Consider the following 13,784-nt stretch of genomic DNA (forward strand, 5'->3'; position numbering starts at 1 on the left):
GAATCCAAGGCCATGTGACAAGCTAGCATCTCCCGATGCTCGCAAAATGCAGCAGGGCAGCGCACCTGGCTCGGATCGGATGTTTGAATACCAATTATAAGTATTAAACATGAGTAAATAGTAAAAATAATTATATAAATGAGAACTAATTCGCGAGATAAATCTATTAAACATAATTAATCCATGATTAGCACACATGATGCTATAGTAACCATGTGTTCCTCATGGGTTAATTAGGGTTAATAAATTCCTCTCGTGAATTAACCCTCATTTCTGCAATTATTTTTATCATTAATCTATGTTTAATACTTCTGCAATTATTTTTATCATTAATCTATGTTTAATACTTCTAATTAGTATCGAACATCCGATGGACGAATCGGGCTGGTTTTGGCTTGGAGCCTCGGACCGAAATAGAGCCTTGTCCCCAGCCTCTAAAGAGACCTTAAAATACAGGGAGAGCTACCTGCACTCTTCCTAAGATCAACCACCTGCCATCTTGGGCAGTTGGGCTTGGCAGCTGCAGGCTGCAGCCCAGCCTTTACGCATATTCATCACACCAGATGACCAAACAGTTCCTGCACACGCAAGTCGCCAGCCACCTCCTCGACGAACCAAAAGCAACAGCACAAGGGCGCAGGAGAATATTATCGGAAGGACGGGTAGCCATCACAAACGAATCCGATTCATAGGGCACCAACAGGTCATCATGACCAGGGATAGGAAGCCACTCGGCTACCCAACCAAAAAGCTGAACCATCATCACACATCATCTTCCAAGCAAAACACTCATCACTCCGGAGCATAAAACTGGACCATGATGCCAACATCAAGTGCATCAACATAAAATCAACCGGGATAAGATACCGAAATCACAGCACGTCAATCAGATGAACTAGGCGCTGAACATTACCTGGTATTGTACAGAAGATGGCGGCAGCGAAAAAGGCGAACAGGGTGGCAATATGGCTTGTCATCTTTTTTTTTTCCAGTTCACAAAGGAAGAAAACAATGGCTTGTCAATGCATACAGCAATCACAATCCTACATACTGCAATCGACACAGCTAAACACGATTAATGTACAGTCTACTGAGCCAACCAGGGGGCTCCTAGCAACAACACTGTGTACAGAGACAAGGAGTGTCAGCAACAAGCCCAGTCTTATTAGGCGGTACACCCCGAAACCTACAAGTTACTGCCTTCAGCGGGTGAATCCAGATACAATGCTACTTAAAATACAGGGGGTTTTCCTAAGCCAGACAAGGTAAACATGTACAATCTTACGGAGCCATTGTCATGTCAAATACAATTAGACAGTTACTGTCTACTCCAACTTCTGAACCTGCAAACCAAAACAAGGTAAACCACATTACAATAGGAATGACCTCAGGAAATTAGTAAAAACATTGCACAAAAAAGCTAAATAGATCATGTGAGGAAAAAAAATCATTGCATAGAACATTAGCAATGATCCAACGATCCACCCTGTAAAATGTACAAGAAAATGACAGGGTGAACTTTGTTCCATTACAGCATTGGCCCTGAAAACATCTATATTCGTAGTCCACCTCTGGAGACACAATATATGGGTTGAGACAAACTGTCAAGATGTTGACACGAAATGTTAAGATGTGCAAGCACTTGCTCGGGTCTATGATAGACAACAATTGACATATCTGTATGGAGTCACCCAGCTATCCCAGAAAAGATTTAGATCCTCAAATTGCTTATGACAATAATAATGTTATGCATTTCTATTACACTATGTAAGAAATGATGACATCAACTACACAAACATCCAAATATGTTTTGCTGAGAAAAACTGCTTATTCCATCTCCATAAACGACAAGCTATCCATGGAAACATACATCTTATTCAAATCACAATGTTGACACTTTAGACCCAACATGGCTAGCAGGTGTGCTTATCTTATTTGGCACTAGAAGGGATCAGCCATCTCCAAGTTAATTTGGCTAGTTTTGCGATTGATGCGATGTGTTGTGCAAGGGATCTAAGAGCAACTCCAACAGATTGAGAATCCCCTTTCCCTTTATTTCTGGTATAGGGGAATCCCCTTTCACAATTTGATGATACTGGGGAGAGGTACTCCAGCAGATCTCCTTTCCCCTTACCCTTTCTATCTCCTCTGACATGTGGGGCCCACCCATCAGTGGGTCAATTGTTTCTTCTTGCTTCTCCCTCTTTCCCGTGCGTAGAAGGGCCGGTTGCCGTGGATGCCTAGCAACGAGGGTTGAGCAGCGCCCCCAGCAGCATGCGTGATGATGCGTGGTGGTGGCCCTTAGCCAGCGCGTCCTCCATTTGCTGCCCGTCTTAGCAGCCCCGGCGATTGAGGGAGGGGGTCGGCAGGCTGGCGAGCCAAGGCAGGGAGGGAGAAGCCATGGCGGGGCGCAATAGGGTGGGGCGGCGGCCCAGCCCGCCAGCGCGGCGGGATGCCGACATGCAGGACGGGGCAGCTGGCGCGAGGGACGGCACGGACATCTCACGGCGGGATGTGATGGCGGCGGGGGGCTGCCCAGTGGCGGCACGGGGCTGGCCCGGTGACGGCGCGGGAGGGTGCTTGGTGGTGGCGCGGGGATGGCTTCGGCGGTGGCTCGTCGGCTGCCGCGTTCCGCGCGGAGGCCGGGCGAGAAGAGGATTCGCATGGGCAAGAGATGACATGCAGGGAGAAAAAAGAGGAAAGGGGAGAGGGTGTTGAGTCCCCTTTCTAAAGGGGATTGGGAGATGATTTTGCTCAATTGAGAAAAAATTATAGGGAAAGGGGATTGTTTTCTCAATCTGTTGGAGAGGGTTTTTTCTCTCCCAATCCCCTTTATGTCAGATTATAGGGAAAGGGGATTGGTTTTCTCAATCTGTTGGAGTTGCTCTAATTACTACCTACTTGGCGGAATCTTTGTCAACTGCACTAGGGTTTTGAAGCTATGACACCCCCCCCCCCCAACACACACACAGAAAAGGCTAGCAAATAAAAAAATTACAAAGAGATCGTTTTTGGAAATGTCACCATAATATCAAACAGAACCTTAGTGGGCCATCCTTGCAAAATAGGCTCAGCCATCACAAAGAGTGTATATCCCACAAAAAGAAGGGATCTGAAAGGTCCATTTTTGTTAAAGCAAATCATGTTGCTCAATTCCTGAAAACAGGAAGAACCTCTCCTACAGATGTCTCAAGTCCCAAACAAAGAACAGTCACAAAAATCCATTTGCCAAGAAATTTCCTTACAACAACTAAATTAAGCAAGTTTTCACTTCTGAAAGATTTTATTTAAGAAAAATACACAAACCAAAAGTGCTCTGTTACACAGTATAATTGGTAACATCCCATAACATATTTTGTCCCTTAAACACAGTGCATTTGCCCATCCAGCAAGGTATACTATGACCGCATCCTAAAAAATAAATTAATACCTTCTGTAAAAGCATACAAAAGATGTCTAAACTCTAAGGTAATGCCAGCTCAGAGGCTTAGCCTGATATCAGCTACTTCGAATAAAAAGAGCCACTGGATGGTTCTCTAGAATGAGGATGATGCAGCTGCTTACATGTGTTTATCGTTTATTAATCTAATATAATAAGAGTCAACTGTTTTGTGCCTACTGCCAGGGTTATGGGTAAGGGGATACACTAACTCAATGATCTGTGGGTGAGGAGGCTCTTGATCTTGCTGTCAATACAAAGTTCTAAGCCAAGCCTACAAGAAACTAATACAGGCTGGGATGGAATCCATGGATGTATTCGGTAGGTATGATAATGGCAACAGAGCAAAGCTTTGCTAACAACAGGTAAAACAGGGAAACAACGCAAAACGTAACGCTTGAGACCACGTGGTGCAACAATGTTGCCATAAATATGACAAATTACCAATAAGGCATGCATATACCACTGGTCTTGAAAAAAAGGGATGCATCTGCCACGTTGGCCACAACACAATAACACAGCCTGGCTACTGGCTAGTAGCGCCAACTGCCAAGAGGGCAACCATGGTGCTTGCTCCCATGCTATGACCATAAAATAATCCCCAGCTTCTGTGCCAGGCTTATCAACTTTAGCAAGAAGCCTGCTAAATTGAACACTAACTTTCAAGCATTGTCTTGAAACTAGTGGAATGGAACCCAAAATTCATGGGCAAGACCTTACAGCCAAGGATATCATTCATCATTCATAAGTCAGTCACATTGGCCTTTATGGTGTACAAGGCTGAGGCTATATGTGAACAAACAGGGTATCATGGGCAGTCAGCTGGGTCTTATGAACGGATCTGCGGTATGGCAGGCCCATTAGGGTTAAGGGTCAAGATGGGATTGGATATCTTGCTTAGGCGCAAATATCTATATAAAGAGAGAACGAGATGTATCAATCAAAGGTAAGCAAGAAGTAAATCAATCTATTATCCCAATCCCCTTCTCTTACCCCTGCCCTTGTGGTGCGGCTGCCGCCTCCGGTGAGGACAAGTAAATGGCAGTCGCACAAGGGCAGGGGTAAGGGAAGGCACTTGGGATAATAGATTGATTTACTTCTTGCTTGCCTGTGATTGATGCATCTCCTCTCTTTATATAAAGATGCTTAATTGAGCCTAAGCAAGATATCCTTTCATATCTCTACCCTTACCCTAATGGGCCTGCAATACCAGTGATCTGCCCATAAGGCCAGCCAACTGCCCATGAGGCCATGACACAGGGGTAGATGTAAAAGATAACGAAGCGTCTGAAACAGTTTCCTATTCCATTGCTTGGCCATGAAAATACGGATCACCATCTAACAAAGTGGCCCTCAACAATTAAGGAAACTAACTTCGAGAAAACCTAACAAACATAAACTATCTTTTTAGGAACTTTTTCTGAATCAGGTGAACTGAATAAATGAGCTAATTCATTTTGGGAAAAATATTATCCTTCCAATTAATAAACTTCACAGTCATATACACACAAGCATGAAATTTTAGGACACCAAGGTCTGTGTCAGGACTCAGCTTTTTTTAAAAAAAAATTCTTCTTCACACCTCATGGTTCTCTCTATTATGGATCTAATTTCCTAATGCAATTTCATAACATAGTATACGACCTCATACTTAGTAGCACACAACAAATCATCCCTTCGACATCCCATGTAACCGAATAGCCGGGTAGAAAACTGTACAACTACCAGTAAAAGTTCTAGAACATGGCAATTAACCACAAATATTGCAACATGCATGCTAGTGACTATAAAGATTGTTTATTTGGCATGAAGTGTAAAAAATTCAAAAGCATAACATCTAAGAGTTCCCACACAACATAGCATGGATACTACTCGCCACTTTCCATATTATTTGCAACAAGTGTACTTCATGAAAGCTAAATATGTACAATGGTAACAGCATAAAATCTTCGTATTGAAACTCACCTATATCTCAAGAAGAATTGCCAGCATCAGATCCATCTGAAGAGGAGCTATCACTGTCTGAGTCTGCGAAAAGAATGGTAGATGATCAGGCTACTATGTTGTCCGTACATATAATTACTAGTAATGCAAGGGAAGTTGAGGGAAGTATTACCACTAGAAGATGATCCTGAATCACTGCTGGAGCTGCTTGAATTGCTTGAACTACTCGCGTTTTGTCTATTCTCATCATTTTGCTCTGGCGCAGACGCTGCCAGTTGCTCGCCTGCCGTCGAATCTGTTTGCGACGAAAATTTTAAATTCATTCCCTTACTTGTAATGTGCTTCTAAGATGAAGTAGAAAATATAACCAACCTTTCTCCATTTGCTTCGGAGATTTTTCACCAACATTGGGTTCTTGGGTGACTTGGGTCTGCAAAGCATGAAACAATAGTTTTCAGTATTGATTATAGTTTTGCTTAAAAGAGTATTACAATTGCTAAAAGTGAATAGTGGAGTGCTCATACTGGTTGCGGTTGTTGCAGTTGTTGCGGTTGCTGTATAGAGTGCTGTGCACGCAACTCTGCATCTTGTCTGGCAAGCATTGCACGCTCAGCCTTTCTCTTTTGCTTACTCAGGTTCTTCTTGTAGTTAGCCACAAACCTGTCAAGCTCCCAAAGTGTCTCAGCATCCATGCTATCAATTTCAACCTCAATCTCATCATCATGCTGCCTGACTGATAGATTCTTATTCTTAATGACTTGTACAACGGCGTCAAGCTTCTCTGGAGGCAAATTCTGGAGGTTCTCGCTAAGCTTACGCTTCTCATCTATTGTCATGTCCCTCTTATTTGGATCCTTCGCCCTTGGTTTCTTCATCGATGGAGTCCGGGAATATGTGGGAGTATGACTGATTGGCCTTGAAGAGTCCAACGCCATCTGGCGTCTCATGGAATCTGACCTCTCTAGGAAGCGCAGGTCAATCGGTGGAGGTGGAAACTTCTTTGGCAATGGAGGACACGATGCGAGATAATTAACCTCAGCCTCAATCTCAGGCCACTGTGCCTCAAAGATTCCTGACAACTGCTCTGCCATGAAATGCACATCCTGTCCCTTGGGGTTATATGTCATTGCATTATGGAAAGTGAGCCGCACATCGTCCGCAAATTCCTTTGGGTTCCTGTACTGCCCATGGCTGAGCCGCGCCCTTATCGTGCCAAGATCCATCGGGTGCTTAATAATTGTGAAATAGTCATGCAAACCAAGAGCAACTGGATCGACAGGCTTGTTGAACACCCACCCAAACTTGTGCTTCATTAGTCGGCTCAGAAGAGATGAGGACTTCTTGAATGCATGAGAGTACAACCTCCGCTCAGCATCAAAGTCTGCGCCACGAGATTCTTGGGACCTGTGCTTCTTCTTGTGGTGCTTGGATTTCTTGCGCCCATGTGAATCTGAGGCCGGGATCCTATCCTTAGCGAGCAAAAACTCGGAGTTCTGGTACAATTGATTGGCCTTTGGCGTCCGTTTCTCCTTCTCAAAGGCTTCATTATGAACGACCGAAACGGTTAGCGGTCTGCGCGGGAGAAACGAGCGGACAGGTGGAACCACAGGAGTGAGTTGCGCTGACATGTGTGTCACCATATCACCGGCGGAGAACTGCGGCTGCTGCGGATACCCAACGTCCACCACCTGGTGCTGCGGCACCACCACCAGGGGCAAAGACGCGGGCGCGGAAGCCTCCTGCTGCGCCAGGGTCTCGGCAGCCTCCTTGAGGCGCCTGGAGAGCACGCGCACCTGGTCGAGCTCCCCCGCCAGCCGCCGCCGCAGCTCGCTCCTCACCCTGCGCTTCCGTGCCTTCTCAGCCGCCCGGTCGTCGCCGTGGCCGTTGGGAACGCCGCCGCCGCCGCTGCTATCCCGGTCCTTCCCCGACGAGGGGTCCCCGGAAGCGGCACCGCGTCCCCCAGGCCTCGCTGGGGCGAGGGTCGAGGCAGCCGCGACCGGATCGGGCCGCGAAGCAGCTCCCCCGGCCTCCGCGCGGCGGATGGAGCGGCGAATCGAAGATAGGGTTTCGGAAAGGGGATTAGGGTTAGGGTCGGGGGCGGGGGCGGGAGCGGGAGCGGGAGCTGAGGAGGGGGCGGGGGCTGGTTCGGGAGGAGGAGGTTTAGGGTTTTTGCGGGGGTACTTGCGGGCGTAGACCTTGATCTCCGCGGGCCAACGCCGCATGGCGGGAGCGGCGGGAGCAGCCGGCGCCTCCGCGGCCGGGGCGGGGCCCGGCGTCGGCTCCTCCCCGCCGTCGCCGTCGCCGGGAGGGTCCGACGCCATGCATAAACCCTAAATCCGGGCCCCGGGGCGGCGCCGGAGTGAGGAATTCGGAGGATTCTGCGCGGGGAAACCCTTTCTGTGGCTCCTGGCGGCGCCGATTTGATATTTTCCTGCGGCTATGGCGGTGGAATGGAGCGGGGCTGCAGGCTGGGGGTTGGTGGCGGCGTCGGACGCGTCTCTGCTTTTGTGGGGGAGGAGTGGAGGACTCGAGCTGAGCCGAAGAGGAAAGGGGGGAGTGAATGGGCAGGGGCGGCCGCTCGTGCAATCCTGGCCGTTAGAATCTGCCGTTGGATACCGGCTTTTTTTTTTCTGGGAAGTTGTTGGATACCGGCTTTGACTCTGGTCTGGTGCTGTAAGTGACTGACTCTGACAGGTCAGTGTATCTTCTTCAGTTCTGCTCTGCTCCTGTTGATCACCTCTCTTTAGATCCGCGGACTAATTTTGGATCGCGGACTAATTTTTTATTCAAGTCAAGTTGGATTTTGAATACCAATTGGAAAACGAACGTAAACTAATTGCATAAGTCGTGGCTAATTTGCGAGATGAATCTCTTAAGCCTAATAAATATTAACTGTAGCGTTATATGGTCAAATCATGGACTAATTAGACTTAATAAATTTGTTAGGTTTAATAGATTCGTCCCGCGAATTAGCCTTCATTTATGCAATTGATTTTGTAATTAACCTATATTTAATAGGGACAAAATTATCTGCGGCGGTGCCGCACCGTGCTTGGCGTGCGACACCACCCAGGATTTGGATGCGTGTCCGCTGCCCCAATCCAGAGTAGTCTCGCCCGTGTTTTGTCGAGCCGAACAGGCCGTAGAGTCTGCATGAGGAGAGCCGACGAGCCGCCTCTTTTCTGTGCCCACATGAGGAGAGCCGGGCCTTGGGCAATCAGAGATCCATGCGCCGTCCCACGGTTTCGCAAAGATCCACACGCCATCCTGCAGCACCCCGACCTAGACGCCGGCCGCGGCACCCCACCCCCACGTCGCACGCCGGCGGTCGGGCCACGGCGGCGTTGGCTCGAGCTTCTAAGCCCCGCGCAGCTTCCAGGCCTCGCGCGACACCAGCAGGGAATTTTCTTCCACAGATTAAGGCCCCTTCGTAAAAACGGATCGAGCCGATGGAGGATTCTGGCGCTGGACAATCGAGTGCAGCTTCTAGGAAAATGGTCCAGACAATTATGCCATCAATGCCCACAACCAACACGGACACCATCGCCGTGATTTCCTCAACCCTCGCAGTCGAGGCACCAGCTGAGATCACAGTTCGTTGTGCTTCACCATCGAGATCATTGTCGAGCCCCACCATTGAGCCAGTCACAGGTCCATCCATGCTCCCAGAGGTGACGGTGATGCCACCAAATTCAACCATATTAGCTTCAGGGATGCTAGAAGAAGTAGCACCTCAAGATCAAGTAGTTCAAAAGTAACAAAATGTAGTCTTGACATATCTTTCAATATTACAGTTTTATATTTTAATTACTATTTCATTGGACTGCAGGAGGGTAGTAATCATGATCAATCTGCAGTTGTACCTCAAGTTGGGATATCTTTCAAATCAGAGGATGATGCATATGAGATGTACATGCATATGCCAAGACTATTGGTTTTAGTATAAGAAAGAGCACTACAAGGCATAGACCAGATGGAACTATATATCAGAAGCACATAGTTTGCAGCAATCAAGGACAACGAGGTAAACATTCATCACATGAGACTTCAAAAGAAAATGCTACTACAAGGACAAATTGCAATGCTTGGGTTCAGTTTAGTATAAATCGAGAGGGCATTTGGATAGTTCAAAAGGTTGTATTTGACCACAATCACTATCTTGCTAGCCCAGATAAGGTAAATAAGCTGAGGTCTCAAAGAAATATTACAGAGTCAGACAAACAACTAATTACTCATATACGAGGAGCTGAAATACAACCAGTTAAAGTGTATGAATTTTTTAAGCAGTGGTATGGAGGAGTTGAGAATGTACCTTTCTCGCAAATGAATTGCAATAATTTGATTGGTCGTGAGCGGAAGAAGTATTTACCATCCAATCCAATGATGCACAAACACTACTAGAATATTTGAGGAATAAGCAATTAGAGGATCCTACATTTTTTTATATTTGGGGCTGCATTATATAGAAACCATTGAATCATTTGTTTGGCTCTTTAAAACATTCCTAACAGCAATATCCACCAAGCATCCTAGCACAATTTTCACGGATCAGTGTGCTGCCATGTCTGCTGCAATTAGAATTGTATTCCTTAACACGAGGCATCGTCTTTGTTTGTGGCATATTTTCCAAAATGCTGCTAAACACCTTAGTCATGTAATTGAGGACCATCCCCAGTTTCTTGCAGAATTTAAGAAATGTGTCTACCAAGAGAGTTCTATGGCATACTTTGACGAGTTATGGCATGAATTGTTGATCAAATATAAACTTGAGAAGAGCTCATGGTTGAATAACCTATACGCGTTGCTGGTGCACCAGGCTGCTGTCTTCCGTGACTTTTTTACTGCCGATATGACCTCAACCCAAAGGAGTGAAGGTATGAATAATGTTTTTAAGAAAAAGTTTTGAAGAAGACTCTGCCTTTCTGAGCCCATAGAAGAAGGTGAGAAATGTGCTGCTGGACTCCGTGAGAATAAGTTGGATGCGGACTATAAATCACGATCCACTAACCCAATTCTTTATTTGCCGTATTTAGCAATGTTGAAGACTGCAGCTCAATTATATACAAGGAAGCTTTTTTCAGATTTTGAGGAGCAATTTAAAGAGCAATCCCCTTCTCGCCCCCCTATGCCCTTATATACAAGGCTCATAGGGAGGGTTACAGCGTTAATCGTCGTGGATCCACTACACAGTCGGGCGCCTTCCCTTGGCTGGTTGTGGTGGGTCCTGCCCTTCAGTTGTGGCGTCTCCCGGCTCTATCTCCATGAAAACCTTCTATGGGGGCCCATACCTAGACCACCTTGGATATGGAACCTGGCCCCTACACATATCCGGGGGCGGCGCCTGTCCCTGGTCACATCACCTGACATTGTCATCATGGCGAACGGGGCATCGACGTGCCTGACCAGGTACGGTCTGAGTCAACGCTACAATGTCGTTCTTGACTAGAGGTTTTTCATCCGAACGTGGTTGTCCTGCCTTCCTAGGCACGGAAAATGGTGCGCCCGACTGGTCGGCCTGCGCCCCCTTGCCTCGGTCCACGTGGGCGCGTCTGCGGTCGCCCCATCGGGCAGACCTAGCTACACATTGGAGCGATGATAGGCCTAGCCCATCATTATGCCTAGGCCTCTGTGGGATGTCTTGGGCCAGGTCATCGGCCTGTTCTTTTCGATGCCTGGGCCTCCGCCTCAGGTACTGCTGGTCAGTCGGGTGATGATGGGGGTGGCCCCTTATCTGGTCTTGTTTGCTTCGACTCATGGTCTTCCTTTGCTTAAATTAGCTGATGGTTTAGGCTATCCTTAATCTGGATATCCATTAGTTAGGGTTGGGGGTTTGAGCCACAAGAAGTGCACTCTCTCGAGCTGGCGACAAAGTTGATGGGATGGCGAGATGGCGAGGTGGCATCGATAAGGCTAGGTCATAGTTAGGAACATTGTTACTGCAACATTGTTTGAGGCAAGGCTCAAGGGGGCGGCAACCCAGTGAGGTGGTAGTAGGGGAGGTGGAGGCGTGGTGGGTGGCCACGAAGGCGATGGCAGCTATGAGTATATAAGGGGTGCTGAGGTAGAGCCGGTGCACATGGAGCGTTGGAGGAAGACCAAGAAGATTACGAAGTGATGGTTCATGAGGTTAATCTACTCCAATTCTATATGATTGTTAATTTAGTGGTAACTTACACCTTCCAAATTCATGAATCACCATATAAAGACCATTCATAATCTTTTGAATGTCAATCCCCCTTAGATGAACCATATGGCCAGGAGACACTATGAATCATAATAGAAGGGCTTCCCCATCCATAAGCGAACGAGGACAGTGTGAGTATGTCTCCTAGGAGTCGAAGAAGGACACCCTGACCAAGGCTAGCTTTAGACCAAAAGTGCAACTGCCTAGGAACCGACTATGTAGGGGGCTAAAATAACCTATAGAAAGTTTGGCTCAACTTTGTCCTCTAGTGTAACATTCTTATAGGTTTAACTCCACGGTAGCTCATCAGCCCTGGTTGACTTTACCATCTTTCCACTTGTCCATGTTGATATAAACATGTTGCTCGCAATCGCTATTTGCTAGACGTACCGTGCCTATATATGCAAACTCCCGACCTCCACCTTTTCATACGTCTAATTGGGCCTTCTCAAGTCAGCGGTGGGGCCCTTTTCCAAAATCCAAGCGGTCTATTTCTATAATTAGTTAGTATTCAATTTTCTTGTGTGTTGTTTACTGCAGTCAATTTACTCCACAAACGTTCTACTTCCTCAACATAAACATATGTTAGTTAGGGTTCAACTCAACGCTTGTGGGCTCGTGGCCATTGCATGACTTTATTTTGTACGTATGGACGGTTATTAGTTTGTATGTCCTCTCTTTTTCACTTGATACCCTCCTACCTAATAGTAATAGTTGATTGTTGGGGGTATTTGGTGCATGAGAAAATAGATAATCTTTTATGATGGGACTTTGTTGGGCGCTCCTATACATCACGCGGAAGGTAGGAAGTGTTTACATCGCACGGCCCATCAGGCCCACGAAGAAACAACTTGTTTCTTCCCCCTCGGCCCTCGCTATCGTTCGGCGCCGCCATGCCGCACCTTTCTTCTTCAGCTCCGTCCAGAAGCCCCCGCCTCCTCCGTCGTCCCACCCGGCTCCGACGGCGGGGGCGCCGCCGGAGCTGCCGCTAGCATCCACGGCCATCCCTAATCGCTGTGAGCGCCACGCCCCCGTCTTTTGCACTTCCCAACCGGCCTCCACCACCACCGTGGCGGGCGGCGCCCCTGCTGCCTCGCCGTCCCACCCACACACCGCCACCTCCGCCCGGCCGGCGACCACCCCCGGCCATCCCTCTATAACCCTGGGACATGGAGCCACCGAGCAGCCCAACCCCGAACCCTAAGGGTGCGGCTCGACGGCGCAAGGGGCGGCTGCTCGTCAGCGTAAGGCGGAGCTCGCCCGATGCGACCACGGCGCGTGGCAAGGTGGAGGAGGGGCGGCGTCAGCGTCAACAAGTTGGAGCTCGTGCGTACAGAGAGGAGGAAGATGAAGCCTGGACCGTAGATTTCTAGTTTTTGCACGAATCTTAAAGCGGAAGTGTATTAGATACTGCCTTGCAGAAGATCGATAGGTTTTCCGGACTTTGTCTCGAGGCAGATGGAAGTCCATGGCCCTCGTTACGCATCAGGCTAAGCAGATACGAGGTGTTAAACTTTAGCAAGGTCATATTGAACGTTCGGATGCTAATTAGAAGGACTAAACACGAGCTAATTATAAAACTAATTGCACAGATGGAGTCCAATTCGCAAGACGAATCTATTAAGACTAATTAATCCATCATTAGCAAATGGTTATTGTAGCACCACATTGTCAAATCATGGACTAATTAGGCTTAATAGATCCGTCTCGCGAATTAGACTCCATCTTTACAATTAGTTTTGTAATTAGACTATGTTTAATACTCTAATTAGCATCCAAACATCCGATGTGACATGTGCTAAAGTTTAACAGGATGTATCAAACGGCCCCTTAGAAACTTGTGTTGGATCAATGACTTCATATTTTTGTCATTAAAGTTTTCTAAGTAGGGTATTTCTTTGGGCCTCTGGCCTTCTAACTTCACGTGTATCGATTTTTTCCTATATAATTTCCGCTATTCCCTCGCTTGCGTAAGTTTTTGATTAAGTTCAAGCTTGCATTGACATAGATGCTTCCATGCTCATCAGCTCATGATTGGCACGATAACACCTAACCCGCTAGTAGCAACAGTACTCTCCTCTAGCCAGACTGTTTTTTCTCAATAGTAGGCTTACGTCCATTTTGTGCACATCATACGAGAACATAGATTAGCCTAACCTTCTTTGTACACTTCCAAGGAAATTTCAGCTTTCAAGAGACAAATAAGATGTCACTCCA

The 13,784-nt window shown here is 47.2% G+C and overlaps 1 protein-coding gene across 1 annotated transcript; it reads right to left on the reverse strand.

The window, feature by feature from the left end:
- Nucleotides 1–958: 958 nt before the first annotated feature.
- On the reverse strand, nucleotides 959–7,907 carry LOC117848865 (uncharacterized). Its single transcript, XM_034730438.2, has 5 exons — nucleotides 5,908–7,907; nucleotides 5,756–5,813; nucleotides 5,556–5,678; nucleotides 5,405–5,467; nucleotides 959–1,343 (listed from the first exon to the last, which is right to left on the reverse strand). Exons 1-4 carry the CDS (start codon nucleotides 7,702–7,704, stop codon nucleotides 5,412–5,414), a joined length of 2,034 nt encoding a protein of 677 aa, XP_034586329.1. The 5' UTR covers nucleotides 7,705–7,907; the 3' UTR covers nucleotides 959–1,343; nucleotides 5,405–5,411.
- Between the last annotated feature and the right edge of the window lie 5,877 nt (nucleotides 7,908–13,784).

Source organism: Setaria viridis, chromosome 1 (assembly GCF_005286985.2).
Source record: "Setaria viridis chromosome 1, Setaria_viridis_v4.0, whole genome shotgun sequence".
NCBI classification, from domain to species: Eukaryota; Viridiplantae; Streptophyta; class Magnoliopsida; order Poales; family Poaceae; genus Setaria; species Setaria viridis.